Source organism: Cinclus cinclus, chromosome 6 (assembly GCF_963662255.1).
Source record: "Cinclus cinclus chromosome 6, bCinCin1.1, whole genome shotgun sequence".
Taxonomy (NCBI): Eukaryota; Metazoa; Chordata; class Aves; order Passeriformes; family Cinclidae; genus Cinclus; species Cinclus cinclus.
Genome location: NC_085051.1, coordinates 45,412,746 through 45,429,048, shown reverse-complemented (window position 1 = coordinate 45,429,048; position 16,303 = coordinate 45,412,746). Strand labels below are relative to the sequence as shown.

Here is a 16,303-nt window from a genome sequence, read left to right as displayed (position 1 = left end):
GTTTATATGTACTATAAAATGGCGATTTCAACCACCAACCAAAGTAAAAGAAAAAATGCCTAGGAATGCTTGGGGCAGTAACTGCATTTGTGGTATGAAAATCTTCAGGGGATGAACACTAATAAGATTGCTAAAATCAAATTGTTGCCGTTTAAAGACATCATTCTGGTTTTATTGCTTTTGTCTCACTTAAACTCTCAATTTGTCCAAGATGCATGAAATTAATACCCAATCTAGCAAAATCAATGTCAGGTGTAAAGATGGAGAACCAGAAGTGGCAGTCCCAGGACAACTGTTTATTCTGTATATTATTTAAATATGGGAGTAAGTAGCTTGAACTGAAGTAGCAGTTACAGAGCTTTGCTTTAGTTGTCTTGTGTACAGTGCACAGGTCTATTGGGTTTGCATGGCAAGGCTTTGGGTGAGAGCCCATACAAGTGGCTTCTCTGATGAGCTGCTTGAATGTCACCTTTGTCCAATAGAGCTGCTGGCCAAGGCCAGTGGTGGCAGCACCTCTGGGACAACAATTTTAAAAAGGGAGAAAAAACCCTGTACAACGGCAGCTTAAGACAGGACGGAGAATATGTGAAACAACTATGAAGGCACCAACGTCAGTAAAGAAGAAGGTGAAGCAGTGCACCAGGCACCAAAGCAGAGTTCCTGTAGCCTGTGGTGAAGACCATGGTGAGACAGCTGTGCCTCTGCAGCCCATGGAGGACTGCAGGGCAGCAGAGGATGCTTGAAGGAAGCAGGTGGCTGCTCAGAGGGAGCTGTGACCCTGTGGAAAGGTCACAGTCTGAAGTCAGATGGGTAGATACTGCAGTATAGCTTCTCCGCAAAAGGAAGAGGAACATCGTTCTGCAGCAATTTTTCCAGTTCTGCAGCTGGGAAAAGTATTCATTGCACTTAGTGATCAAGCTGAGCTAATGTTGTCCTATGGTGGCAATTAGACCAAGATGCATTTTCAGCTTTTTACAATGAGATTTTCCAGTGTTGCAAATGGCAGGAAAATCAGTTTTCCTTCTTTCCAACCATGCCCTGGAAGGGGTTTTTGTTCTCTCTTTGGCTGCAGATAAGGATGGTTTTTTTCAGCTTCTACATGATGTGTGAAGCTATAAAATTTTTCTCTGGTATTGGCACACAGGTCATCCAATGCATATCGTCTCTGAAGTCTTTTCCACTGATAATACTGCTTTTCACTTCCTGTGTGGAGGAGTATTTTGAGCTTTCTAATATGGGGATTCTCATTTGTATTGATTATTGAAATCCCCAAATTTGAACTTTTATCCAGTACTTTCTCCAAATATTAATCTCTGTGGGGGGGCAACATTCCACTTTTCTAACTTACTAAAATCCTGCAATACAGCACAGAGAGTCTCTGTCGTGGTGTGCTTTGTAGAGCCCTGTATGTCAGTCCCCCTCCAGTGTAACTGCATGGAAACTAAACAGCCAGGAATTATATTCAAGTCCTTCTGGAACAGGCTGCTCCAGTGTGGGCTCCCCATGGGGTCACAAGTGGTAGGCCATGAAACTGTTCCAGCATGGGTTCCTGTCTTCATGAGGCTACAGGTCCTGCAGGGAGCCTGCTCCAGCACAGGTTTGCCATGTGGCTGGAAGTGTTATCTATGACCAGCTAGCTTTTCAGTGGCTTATGGGAAATCAGTGGTTGTTTTTAGTACCATTTATAGTGCTTAAATCTCAATGTTCAGGTATTGCTTTTGGCATACTTGTGTGTAGAGTGTGGAAAAAATAATTATTTTGAATATGCTTTGTTTCTTTCCCAGAGCTCAGGGCTAAGACACTATCTGTAGTTTGCTAGAGCTATCCACTTCTTTCACCCACCCTCTCAAAATGAGGAAAATTAATTTTGTGGAAAGTTCAGCAAAATTAATTTGGGGAATTACACCTGCGATGTACCTGATTTGTAGGGGAAGAACAAATTTAAATTTTTCTGTTTAACATTGACAGAAAAAAAAATAATCAGATTTTAGTAACAGCAGCATCCTGGGAGAGATTGTCTAGGTAGACAAAACATTTTTCCATATGGAATGTTGTAAGTAATGTCTGATGGTGTGATATTATGAAAGGTGAAATGTGCTTGGCTTTAGTGCAATATAGGCTTGTCTGCATTTTTTTACTGAAACTTTTGTAGTCTAGGTTAGTCCTTTCCACTACCTTAGATAAAAATGCTTAATTGATCATAATAGTCAAATGTTCTCCAATTATAATTAATTCCTCCATGCTTATTGAGTCAGTGCTATATTGGGACAATGATAGGTATGTGACATAACTACAGAAATCACCAGGGTTTATTAAAGAAAAGTCATGTGCTTGTCTTGTATAACTATGCACATTCATTGTATTAGAGGTGACCTGACCTTAGCTGGGATGTTTTGAGTGACTATTCTCATCCTCTGTGAATGGACAGGAAATTTAGTGGTGCTGCTTTATTTACAGCTTAAGTATTGTGATGATACCACTCGTGTGGTAATTTGAACCTTGGCTTCATTTATTTGAACCAAGAACAAAAAATTCAGGAATCAGAAGTAAGGGCCAGTTCCTCTTCTGTCTACTATTTATTCTTAATTTGAAAACTAGTTGTCCCTGAGATAGGCTGCAATAAAAATTCTCACTATAGTTATTTATGGGTGAAAATATCAGGGAGCTGTACTGAACAGAATGAATTATTTATTTTTGTTCAGAAAACACATAGGTTTGTATAATAGCTTTTTTTAAAAACCTAGATTTTGTGACGACTGTATGCTGGATTTTAGTCATGTTTCAATTAACTGTTCAATACCTTGTCATGATTACATGTTGCCTAGAGATTTAAATCTGCTTCACATTTTCACCTTTTATTTTAATAGGTCTTTTCCATTTTACTGAGGACACTTTAAACTGATACTGAATACTGGCTCTGAATGGATAGATGTCTTTAATGTTTTTCATCTTTATGCACTCCTCCAGAATAAATGATTGAGATGCCAAAAAATGCTTTGCATTTTCCAGATGTTTTTATAACTTTTCTTTGACAGTCTCTTAATATTTAAACTCTGAGTTTAAATGTATCTAATGCATCATGAGATACATGAATTAGCTTCTTACAAAGTATGTACAGAAGAGAGTAGGATAGGACCCATCAACACTTAATACAGCTTTCATTTTAAAAACATGGATCTATAGGTTGACTTTGTCTCCCCTGAGTGCAAGTCTCCCATGGGAGTCCTTTGTGTTCCAATCAATCATACTTATTTCTTGAATTAGAAATGCTAATACTCAACCTTATGAATATGCATTCATAATACTCTCCTCATGAATGTGCATTCTTACAATAAAACCAGAAATAGAACCTAAAAATAGATCCTAAAATTCTGTTGATGTCTTCAAACTTCTTAGGCAGCTCTGAGGAAAATATCCTGTATCCCTTAGTAGCTAACTCATTTAGATGCAGGCTACTGCTTCTGTCAGTTACTCATCTCTCTTGAGATATAAGATTACATAAGAAAGATGTAATTTGCAGTTCAATACGTTTAATAAGGTCTTGAAAACAAATATTGAAGTTGTGACACATCTACCTACATATTGCCTCAGCTGGAAATGTCTTGCTCACCTTTGAGCAAGAGTTGGCATCATGAAAGTAAACATGCAATAAAGGTTCATTCTGATGAGTCAGATACCTTTGGTATCTGGAGAATTGAGACCGACAGAACATAGAGCAGGTTTTGTTTTGTGCTCTTTGAAGGAACCCAAATGGGACTGCAGATCAGGCCATGCCAGGGAAAGGCACACAGATGTGGCAGAAGGGCACAAAGAAGAAGTTCCTTCTTTATATGCTATTTTCAGCAAGGACTCTGACATCTGAAGCTGAGTTCACACATTTGCTTGCAGAACCCATTTCTTGCTGACTGTAGAAAATTTAGAGATGTCATGCAAATGAAATTGCATTAAGAGTAGAGTTTTGTTCTGAGGCATGGATTCAGTGTCTGGGAAAGTAATTTGTAGTAACAGCTTCAGGTTATATTCTGTGACCAGCCAAGAAAACAACATCCATCAGAAGCAATTATTGCAACCATAAATAAGAATCCTTCTGTTTCTTTCTTACCATAAATGATATCCTAATCATGATTACCATGGTCTAGCTGAAAACAGACCATCTAGCAGTTGGTAACAGAAATGAGGTGGCAGTAATGTTCAGGTCCTAAACATCAATCTTCCTTCACGGGACTTTATGTCTGTCCTCTGTCATTTACTCATTGACTGAACCCACTCTTTGTAATCATGCCCACACCTCCTTCAGTGTACAGGACGAGAGATTATTACTTTTCTTTTTATCTTTAGTGCTTCATATGAGGGACTATTTCTTGTTTGATGCAGATGCTCTGTATGCTGTGCTGAATATAGATTGGTGTTCATAGCACTAGAAGAAATCAATGCAGCTATAAAAAAAAAAAACAAAACAGTGGCCTATGTAAAAGGCTGGCATTTTATTTCCATTTAAAGATAGGTTGCAAATAATTGCAAAAGATCCACTGATGACTGGACGTTGAGCTTAAAAATACTTGGACTTCACTATTTTCTTCCTTTTCAAGTTTAGAGCAGCTAGACTAACTCACTTATTTGCATTGGAGCCTAAATATCAAAGTAGGAAAGCTGGTAGTAGTACTAAGTCATAGTACTAGCAGTCAGATCTAGAAATCTTGATGTAAATGCTTTTGGTCATACAAATCTGTATAAATAAATGCAGTGGAGAGAGAATACAGATCTCCTGGTACTAAGCCTACTGTATTAATTATGAAACCATTCCAGCATCATCATTTGTAATATACCTGTTAGCTCCCACAAAAAGAAAAATAATATGTAGGTGCCCTACAAATCAACTTTCTTCCTTTTAGGAGCCTTAGTCTGTTTTATTATTAGTTTATCATTTTTAGAGCAAAGATGTGGGAAAAAGATCTATTTTGAGGGTGAGTGGGGTTTTATAAAGGAGTGGCTGTTTTATAAAGTATTTATAAAGGCTTGTGCACAGTGGGTTACACTAGAAAATTATATTATGTAGCAATTTATGGCCCCTACATTCTTTTACAATTGGAAGCACTTGAACTATTTGCTGTCCTAAAAGTAGGCTTATTTTACTTCCTTTGGCAGACTGTCTGAAGAGCTTTGTGACTCTATTCCAGTCCTTAAATGATCTGTTCCAGTGCTTAGTTAAATCTGGTAGTATGAAGTCATACAATGAAATTAATTAATTCAAGGTCTGCGTTCTATTGCTTAATAGTATTATGTTACTTCTTAAGTTTCTTTGCATTATGGGAGTTACTACTATTACTTTATTTAATGTCTAAATATTCCTTTTTCCTTCAGTTCTCCTGAAAATTTTGTATCATTGCTAGTAAATTATGTCATATTTGATAAACCTGCAGTATTTTATGTTGATGCTATATAGTGACTTATGGTTAAGATGTTTCATGATTCCTTTTGGCAGCTAAGCTTTTTGAGACCTTTTGCAGTCAGTACTGTGCACTGTATTTTGAAAACCTTGTCAACTACTCTGTAAAAGGAGGTCAGCTTGACCTCACAATTTTAATCTAATAATTATCGTCAGCCAGCTAAAATTTTGATTAATTCCCCGAACAATATTAACAACATGTTTTGGGGGTTGATCATCCTACACTATCCTAGTTGCAAAGAAAGGATTTTAAACAGGTATAAAAGTTATGACTCTGTGCAAAGGTGTTTTTTCACATTGGTTTTAATCATATCGTAAAATGGAGCCTTAGTTAGCTGTCACATAAGTAGAATTTAAAGTAAATTGCATTCTATATTTAGTCACTAGTCAACAGTTGAAATTGATTTTAAGAGTTCAGAATCAGATTTTTATCATAAGTCTATGGATAGAAAAAGCTGGGATTTAACTACTGTCCCTTTATGTGTTGCATTTAAACCTGTTGATGTTGTCATATGTTATGTCAGATGCTGATCTTGATAAAAGTTCTTCAAATCACCTAGATGAATAATTTCAGTACACATAATTTTACCTAAAATGGACACTAAAGAAAACTGTTTAGGTCTAAGCTATGTGTACATTAATTAGATCCATGGTGTGTAAACACAATATCATTGCTGAAAGAATGAGGGGCATCAGAATGCATCCTGGTGTCAGTTTGTTGGCAGGCAGAAACACAGTAGTTTTTTCATCATCTACAGATTAAAAGGAAAAATTTTAGTGGACTGTTCTCTTGTGCTAACACAGATTTTAGGGCCAAAGCTCATGATAGACATTTTAAGAAAGAATAACTTCTAACTTCTGAGACTAATATAAAACACGATTTCACTACAACAACTTCAGATGGAACTAAATGTAGAAGTTAATTTGCATTTATTTGAGGAAAAATATATGCTGTGATGGAATATCTCAGTCTGAGATTTTTGCTGTTGAAATCAAAAACCCTTCTTCCACTTTGAAAAGAGAGGATTTGGGTTCTGGATTACCCTAAAACAAGATATTGTGGTAAAAACATCATAGCTAAGGAAGGCACTATGCAGCTCTCAGTATTTGTGTTCCCTCTGCAGTTACAGCTGATGTTTACTGATGTACTTGCATCACTTCCAAATGTCCAGAAATCATTGTTTTCCATACTAATTATGGATTAATTTAATTTCAATAATACTTTTATCTTATTCATCCCTTTGCCAGACCTAAGTTGGGAAACCAAAACCTGAAGACATTTCTAAATCAAATTTCTGTGAATACATGTATTTTGGCCTTGGTTGCTGTCTGTATTGTGACATGTTCATTGTCTTTTCAATAAGGTGCCTGTTTCTTCCTTCTTCTTCACTGCCTAGCATGAATGTTTACCAAATTAATACAATTCCTTTAGTTATCAAGGTGGAATTTAACTTGCAGAAATAGAAGAAATAATTTCTGTAATATTTAATTTTATATACACCTATAATGATTATTATAGTGGTTAGCATAGCTGCCTTCCAAGCAGTTGACCTGGGTTCGATTCCCAGCCAGTGCACCAAAAATGTCATAGTTTGGGTTTGCCAATTTAAAAGTATTTACCTTTTCTTGTGAAATAAAATTAGGAGCAAAAGCAAAGCAGGCCTAAAACTTAAAGGGAATAAAGAAAAACTTTATTAACAACACAAAGAAAAATAATAATAAATTCAGAACAGATCATCCTTTTTCTCCTTTTCTCATCTTAACAACATACAGAAACACTTCAATCAATTCCTTACTTAAATAATCTTTCAGTTCACTTTAGGGAGGGGAGTTTCTTCTTGTTCAGCTATAGGGATCTTTTTCAAGGGAGGAAATAACCAGTTCTCTCCTGACTTCACTTTTTTCATGAATAGCAGCCACCCAGGATCTGCTATCATTAAACTCCTCCCACCTTCACAGCCTTCCCAGAACTGTGCTTGTGGGCCATGTTAAAAAGTCATGGGGTATTACTTTTAAGGATGAGCTGCTCAAAGGCAAAAGTTCTCTTTAGCTCCCTTCTCTCTGTTCATACTTCATTCCCAGGATCAGAGATTCCCCTTTTTCCCTCGGGGCAAAGGATCTTCCAAACACTTTATGCCTACCCCTTCCCCCCCCCCCCACCACACCCCATGTCTTTCTCCATGGTTTAAAGGAATTTTTTGTGAAGTACAGTCCACCCCTATAACTTACAAAAAGATATTTCAGCCAACCTTCATGGCATCTCCTCATTCTCCTTCCATTTAGAAACTTAGCTTTTACTTCATTGACTTTGGTGTGTCCTTTCTGTTCTTCTCCCTCTCACCCAAGGAAAGATGAAAGTCTGTAAGTCTTACCTGAGCATTGGAAAAGTTAAAATCTCACCCAGAAGTTGCAGGGGCTGTGCCAGGCCATGCCGGAGCTGTGTCAGGATCTCAGGGTGCCCAGGCCACGCTGGAGGGGCAGGACGAGAACTGCAAAGGGCTCGCAGAGGAGAAATGGGTGCCAAGGCCGTGTGTCCATGGCTTTCCTCCGGCGCTGCCCGCCCCCAGCTCCAGCCGCAGCCCGGGGGTTCTCCCTCTGCCCTGCCCAGCACACAAAGCCCTGGGGGCTCTCCCGAACCGGGCCCGGCTGCCTCCCCCCAGGCCGTGAGGGCGGCAGGGCAGGGCCCCCCGAGCCACGGGAACAGCGGGAAAAGGCGAGAATCCAGCAATGGGCTCCGCTCCCCTCGGCCACTGGGACCCCCGGTTAAAGACGGGGCCCAGCGGCCTCCGGAGCCGCTCCCGCCTGGGCCGGGCCAGGTCAGCGCTACCTTGGGAGAGGCTGGAAATGCAGGAGAGCTTTCCCGGGGTTTACTTGATTCAAATGCGATTCACGGAGCGAAACGACTTTTCCAATTGGTTTCTCAGGCTGTCAGCAACTAAACCAACCTCCAACTGGTCCCATCAATTCACAGAGGAAGTTCTCATGGAGGTGCCTTCAAGGCATAACCAGTACAATTATATTTTAGTGTCAACCATTATATATAAAGTTCATCAACCTGTACCAAAAAGAAAATATGAGTTTGTACTTACCAAGTTTATAACAGAACTTGCTTTTAAAATGGTTACAGAATTGGATGATGCTTCAACATAGAACATGATTTTAAAAAGCAGTTGCATTTTCCTCTTCAAAGCATGTTAGCTAGACCATTTTGAAATTGTCAGAATTTTTTGGAAGTACTGTATAATGTACTCATGGCCTACTGCTCTTTAACTCATCATTTTCCAACACCTTGTTATAAAGAATCCTCCTTATGTGACCATACCCTGTACCTGCTCCCATCCTGTATTTTCCAGACTCCTCTGTGTTGAGACAAGATATGAAAAAATTAGTAACTTTTCCTGTGCCATTTTCTTATCCTTAATTCCTTCTTTTTCTTTTTGATGATGCAGTAGACCTACTGATTATGTCAAGCTTTCTTGATTTTAATGTTACTATTAGAAAAAAATCTCTGTTAATTTAATAAAATATCTTAATTCTTTAGATTTTTTAAATAATTAATGTCTAGTATGTTGCTGGCATGGTATAAATTGTCTCATTAAACTTTCATTTTCTGAAGAATAAGCTCATCAAGTGTTTGAGTTTGTGATGCTTTTTTCTTTGACTTCTTATTTTTATCCAACAGTAAACTGGCCTTTGTGATCCTGCATGCTTACCTCGGTGCAGTTAAATGGTAGCATGTAATTCTTACTGCTCTCTCTTAAGTAGGTTTCTTAGTTTTGCAAAATATTATTTTCAGACATTGTGTTCCCATAATATACTGAGACCTTTTAATCCCCAAGAATGTTGACATTAATGTTGTCACTGTTGTTCATCTCTTTCATATTATGTAATTACTACTTGAACAAGCTACTCTGTATTACTTAGGATTTAACAGAGAATAATCCCTCATCTTATGTGCTCTGGAATTAGCTGTTCCAAGAGCATTTGTTTAAGAAATCACTTCTCTAAGACTTGTTACATTTAGCAGAACATGAGATACATTGTAAATATATTTACAATATGCTAAGAATTATGTTTTCTTATAAGTATGCGCTGTGAAACATAAAAATGACGCTTACAGGATTTCATTTAGGGAGGTGATGTACCTGTGTCACTGTATACTAATGAAACATAATTTGCAGTGATGTATATATAGGAATATATAGAATATTATAGGAGAGATATAAACCCCACCACAGGCAGCTAAGGCAGAAGCTCTGTGAAATACCTTACTGGAAAAACCTAAAATGTCTTATTTGTCTAAAAGGTCACTTGTTTCCCACCACGGCCATGTGGCGATAAGGAGTACTTGACCCTGCCATTGGCTCCGTCGTCAGACCATGGTGTTGATAACACCAGGGTCGTGGGTTTAAACGCTGTGAGGGCCATGCATATAAGAGCTGGAGTCGATGATCCTTGTGGGTCCCTTCCAACGCAGACTGTTCTGTGAAATCTGGGAAATTTCCTTTCCCTGCGAGCGCCGCCATGCCCCCTGTGTTCTGCCTGCCGCGATCAGCACCTTGGACAGCGCCGTGCCCGTCCCGCAGGGCTGCGGCGAGCCACCGGGGGATGCTCCCTGCTCCAGAACCGCTCGGAAAGGTCTGGCCGTGCTCAGTTTCTGCATCTACCGAGAAAAGGAAACGACAGGGACTAGTGTCTGGGTTCTGGGACAAATGTGCAACGCATACAAGAAGGCCATACTGATGGAGGGATACTGTGGGGCCTCGTGGCTCCCAAAGCGTTGACTGCCCACTACGAGTGGGTGATATGCGTGGAGACATCCAGACGCCAAGGCAATGATGTGTGTCCGAGTGGGAACGCTAGACAGAGCAAGGAAGAGGTTGTTACACTACACTGCTTCCTGTTCCTGTCAAGTGTCTAAAATTCCACTTGCACCCCTTGTGCATCAACATAGGGTTAGTAAACCATGACAATGAATAGTTTTCCTCTTGTAATTCTTTCTCAGGCATTGCCCCATTTTAGAGATGGTAGTAAATTCCTGAAAAATCTAAAGAAAAAGCTGGCTGTTTGTGTGGTGTGTGTGATGTGCAGCTGTTCCCATAATCCCACTGCATGTATGCAGTTTTTCTGAGAAAAAAAATTGTTCTTCTGTTCATTACACAAAATATGATCTGCAGTTTCCAGTTAGACACAATGTTCTTACATACTACATTTTCTTCTTGACTGCTGGTTGTTTTTTTTTTTTTTCTCTTCAGTTTTACTGAAACTGACTGAAAACAGCCTATTCACTTTCACCAGCCAAATACTCTCATGATCTAATTTCTGAGTTGCAAGTAAGATAAGACAAGATTAAGTAATTTAATTTCACTGAAGTTAATGCTCCACGTTAGTACAGATCTCAGGAGATCCAGAATTTCACTTTAAGTAATAATCTAAGAAAAATATTTATTTCTAGAGAGTAGAAGAAAGTAAAGACACTATCATTATGGTTTTTGGGCATTCACGTTTAAATATAGATTATATGGGCAGTAAATAGAAAATTAATATATTCTTAATTTATACCATAAAAATACTCCCACTTTCAAATAAGCTTTTGCAACATCAGAAGTAAAATATATCAGATGCCTGTGTCTGCTGATAATCAATCCAATTTCCAGAACAAGATTAGGCATCATTATAGGCTTTTTTCACTAGCCACCTTTCCCATGGGATAGCAACACAAAACAGCCATGTAGGGTTAACATCTGATTAGAAAGAATAATACATTTCTCAGTTCTAAGACAAGCTCTTTGGGAATTGTCCAGTCCATTTCCCTGGCTAGTTACCCCTCCTGAGACTTCCCAAGAAAATATGGTTCCCAGAGTTCCAAGGTGCCCCCGGGTGTTTAGGAAGCAAATAGGAGAAAAAACTGCTTAAGATTTTCTGATAGCAAGATTTCCTTTATCTGTTGGTTAGTATATATTTTACTCATGATTAGGGATTAAAGTTTTATTTTTTAGTTTCTTTTGTGTTTTGTGGGGTTTTTTTGTTTGTTTATTTGTTTTTTTAAATTCAAAAAATTATATGTTTCATGGAAGGGTAAGTTTCCTGGTAAGTTTCAGGCTATACGTATTTCTCTGCAGATTTCTGTCCCATGCCGTGTTGTTTTCATTGAATGTGTGGGACTAAAAGGTGTATCTGAGCAAGGCATCACAAACACTACCATTGTAAGAGATTGAGAAAAATATTATATCTCAGTGTTTTACACTGAGAAAATACATTAATATAAAGTTAATTGACCGGAATGCTTAAGTGCATGCATTTTTACAAAAGAATTATTTTTCCAAAACAATGAAAGGACTAATAAAACACTAGGTTTATTCAAGAAAGCTTTAAGAGAAAAATTCCCTACAATTAAAATGAAAATAAAGTAGCACAGAAAAATGCCTCCAGTACGAACTAGTTGAGTAAATGTTTTGTGGGAGAACAGTCAACATGAGTAATAATACAGTAAAAGAGCAAAAGAAGATAAAGAAATGGATATTTAAAAATAAATCCGAATGAACTAAATGCACTTGGAAAGTCAAACCTGTGCTGAAAGTAACAGGGAAAAGATTTGGTTTCTTTTAAATTGTCCAACCGGACAGTTACCCAGGGGTTTTTAGAACAGGTAGCTAATTCTTTAGCCCAAAGGCGTTTGCATGATCATGTACTGTGCATTTATATAGCCAGGGAGGTACTCTATGGAGTTACAAAGCTGGGGGGAAGCACGTTTTCCTGACCTAAACTCTGGACGTGGCGAGGGGCTTCCCCGGCACTGCTGCTTCATGCAGCACGGAGAAGTCGCTTCCACGTCTGTGAGGTCGGAAAGTAGTGGGTTAGCCATGTAAAACACTTCGAGAACTGAGGCTGAAAAGTTGTCTATGGGGAAATTAGGGCTTGAAGGGGGAAGTATCTTTTGTGTGGTGCATGACTCAGACGGTGGGCTGAAAGGATTAACTATTCGTCATTAAAAATTACAGTTGACATTTTCTTCTGGGATGGCAGGGAGCTGGCGTGCCGCCGGTCCCCAGTGAGAGCGGGGGGTGGCTTCCACGCACGGCTGAGAAGTGCCTGGGGCTCTTCCAGCCCCAGTGGGTGCCGAGAGCCGGCGGCGGTGCGTCGGGGGAAAGGCAAAGGATGGAGATGTGCCACGAAGGGGCACTAAAAACAACCCCCCTCCCCCCAAACCTGGGGAAAGTAGAGAACACACATCCTCGCTTGAGGAGGGAAAAAAAGAAAAAAAAAAAAGGTAAATAAAAAAAAGCCCCGCGACAAGCCACAACGCGCGGTGGTGAAGTGCGTTCCCGCTCGCTTCCCACCGCCACCACCGCTCGGTGGCCGGTGTCCGCTCGGTGTCCGCTCGCTGCCCGCTCGCTGCCCGCTCGGTGCCCGCTCGGTGCCCGCTCGGTGCCCGCTCGGTGCCCGCTCGGTGCCCGCGCCCCCCGCAGCCCGCCGGGCCCGCCCGGCCGCTGACGGCACCGCCCTCGGCGCAGGCGCATCCGGGGCGCGGGGGGGCCGGAGCGGCGCCGCGCCCTCGCTCCGCGTCCCGGGCGGTGTCTCAGCGCAGCCATGTCTGGCGGCGCGGGGCGGCGAGGCGCGCTCGGGCGGCGGCGCCCTCTGTGAGGCGGCGGGGGCGGCGGACGAGCGGCGGCGGCGGGCATCCATGTCGGCGGGCAGGGATTAGCGCGGCGGGCACCCAGCCGAGCGGAGGGGGGGGCCGGCCCGTCGCCCCCTTCCCGCGGGGTCTCCGGCGGGAGCGAGCCGTACCCGGCTGGCGGGGGCGGGTGGACATGGCTGACCGGAGCGCGCCGAGCTGCCACCTGCGGCTGGAGTGGGTCTACGGCTACCGGGGTCATCAGTGCCGCAACAACCTCTACTACACGGCGGCCAAGGAGATCGTCTACTTCGTGGCGGGGGTCGGCGTGGTCTACAGCCCCCGGGAGCACCGGCAGAAATTCTACCTGGGGCACCAGGACGACATCATCAGGTACCGCTGGCGCCGCGCGCCCCCGGGCCGCATCCCGCCGCGGGCTCCGAGCCCCTCCGGCCGTCCCGGCCCCACAGCCCGGCTCGTCCCCCGCCCGCTCCTCCCTTCCCCCCGCCGCCGCCTGCCCCAGGTGCCGTCCCGGGAAGCGCCGGTGATGCGCGTCCCGCCGGTGCTGTGGGTTTCCGGGGAGCGGACCGAAATACATCAAGGACAGTCAGCGCTTCCTGACCGCCCAGTTCCCCCCCCCCCCCCGGCCCGGGCTTCGCCGTGGGTAGAAACAGCCTGGAAAGGGCTTTTAGCTGTCGGATTTAATCAGCCGTGTTGCGTGTCCCCTGCTGCCGCCGGTGTGCGGTGCTGAAACTCGTACGGGCGCCTGTGCCCGGCGCGGCAGCCCGAGGGTCGCCGCTCGGTCCCCGGCCGCCCCTGAATGTCAAAGGGCCGGCGGGAGGCGAAGCTGTAAGCACTTGGGCTGCGGAGGAGGTTAATCTGTAGCAGGTAGACCTTTGTCTGGTGTTTAAAAGGCGACGATTACATGGGGAATTAGTGGCCTGCCCCTGTAATTCACGCAACTTTTAGGGTAATCTTAAAAGAACAGCCTTTCTTGAGAAGTTGAAGCTGCTTCTGTAGCTCTGTAGTTTTCTTGGCAGGGAATGTTACCAGGTGCTGAGTCCATTAAAAAATTAATTACAAACTGATGTTGCAAAGGAAGTGTGTTGGTATAATTTCTTATATGTCTTTCCACTTCAAGGATGCTTTTGTAAGCCTAGTGGTGATGTGAGATCAGTGAGAGAATTTGAGGAGTATGAAGGGCAGATGTGAGCCTGAATCATCAATCTTTTCCCTTACAGTAGGTGTCATTGCAGATGGATTTTGAATTCCGATTTCCTTTGGTCTTCCTGTTAGGGTAAGAACTAGCAGTAGATACTTTTGTAGGTCTTTTGTATGTTTTACAGCACAAAATTTGTTTTTATGGTGCTTAGTGCTCCCAGGCATACCTCTGTATGTGTTACTCAGGAGTAACAGGTATTGCCTGTAGAGAGCAGACTAGATGCTATGTCTTTCATTTAAGCTTTTAGACACACTAGAAAAATTGCTCATAATGGCCACTTTTTTCCTTTATTTAAATCTTGAAGAAACTTAAATAGTTCTGAAGTATGTCTGTGTATGTTCCTAAGAAGGGTATGACTTCTGTAATATATTTCTCCTTGGTGCTAAATATGTGAAAAAAAAACCTAGTCAGTGTACTACGGTAGAGTCTTGCACTAGAAGTTTGAATTACTGTTATTTGCATTGCTTAATGTTTTAACATTCTCACTTTAATCCGGGAAGAACTGTTTTGTTAAGAACTGCTAGCCACCTATGATGTCAGGTGCTGCGGGAAATCCCGATCTGCAACTTGCTATTGTGCTGAGGAAGCGGTGGCTCACTGCTCGTTCTAAGGTCTCGGCAGTGTAGTATTACCCATTTAATACCATGTGTTCATGAGTGTTTCCTAATGACACTGTTTGTTTCAGTAGCACTTCTTGTAGCATAAGAATTGCATGGTTTAAGCTACAACTGGGCAAGTTTGTTGTTTGTGTGTGGTAACAGTTTCTTGCTCAGCCTCTCTCAGTTTTGTACAGTGTGCTACGTTTGGCTAAAATGTGACAGAATTGATTAGAATTGTAGACTTGTACTAATTAAAAAACAACAAAAAACTACAAACAAACATCTGCTGTGAGTCAGCTGACTGGAGAGAAAGAGTATGTCTGGTTTGTGTGAATATGTATTTTGATTTGAATGGTACCATGGCCCAGCACAGCAGTTTCTCCTGCTCTGAAATCTATTGATGTGAAAATATAATTCTAAGTATGACAAAGCATTACAGGTTTATCCAGTTAGAATTTTGGATGTTTCTTAAATGCAAAAGCTATACAAAAAAAATTTGTATGCTTAAAGAAGAAGGTTTGATTTAAAAGCAGAGTGGCTATTTCTAATAGTGTGATTAGACTTGCATGGATAAGTCTTTCACTTGCTACTTTTTCTAAAATGTAGTGTGGTACCACTTAAATGCCACCTCACACTTTTCCTGACTAAACTTGGATATCTAAACATGTTAGTTCTTAATATTTATAGTAGTCATGGGAAGGTCAAATATTAAAAAACCAAAACAAAACCCAAACCCCAAAAAGCAGGTGCAAAAATGGGATTACATAATATAGTAATCAGTGTTAGTAAATTTTCTCTGTGAAGACAAACTCAACTCTTGTATTGCAAAAAAATTAATATATTTTGTGCTCTAATAGTCTCAGCAAGTACTGTCTGAATGCTGAGATATTTGAGACTTTTTAGTGAAAGCAATGGGAGGATTAAGTGTCTTTTTACAAGTATGGGATCTAATTTGTGAAAGCAGTTTTGGAGTCTGAAAATCTTATGTATTTAAAGAATCAAACTTTCATGAGCCTAGCTCCATAGCTACAAGGACTAAGCATAAATATTGCTCACTACATGGTGCTATTAGTACTCTTAATTATAAGAACTTTTATATTGTTAGCAGTCTTTTGATGACATTGTAATTGCAAACATCAATCAGGAGACAGGAACTGCAGCTCTTAGGTCAGAGACCATTTCTTTAGTAGTAGAGAACAGTATTGGAGCAATGGACAGTCATCAGGCATTTTCCACTGGAAATTTCTCACACTAGTTACTTTTTGTTCTGTTTTGAAGTTTTACCTGCTTTTGTTAAATGACACCCTGTAAACCTGCTGTAAGACTTTTTATATGATTGGGTGTTTTAGTGGAATTTGTTTTCAGTGTGAATGTCTAATCTTAATTTTAATCATGGTGTCCACACCCCTAACTCCTCAACT

General features: G+C 41.3%; 1 protein-coding gene across 4 annotated transcripts in view; it reads left to right on the top strand.

The window, feature by feature from the left end:
* The first annotated feature begins 13,257 nt into the window (after positions 1–13,257).
* EML5 (EMAP like 5) overlaps positions 13,258–16,303 on the top strand; it is a 95,717-nt gene continuing 92,671 nt past the window's right edge. For all 4 annotated transcript variants that reach the window (XM_062494466.1, XM_062494465.1, XM_062494464.1 and 1 more), the window contains exon 1: positions 13,258–13,454. In XM_062494466.1, coding sequence (XP_062350450.1) covers positions 13,258–13,454 — 197 coding nt within the window. The remainder of the gene's footprint in view (positions 13,455–16,303) is intronic.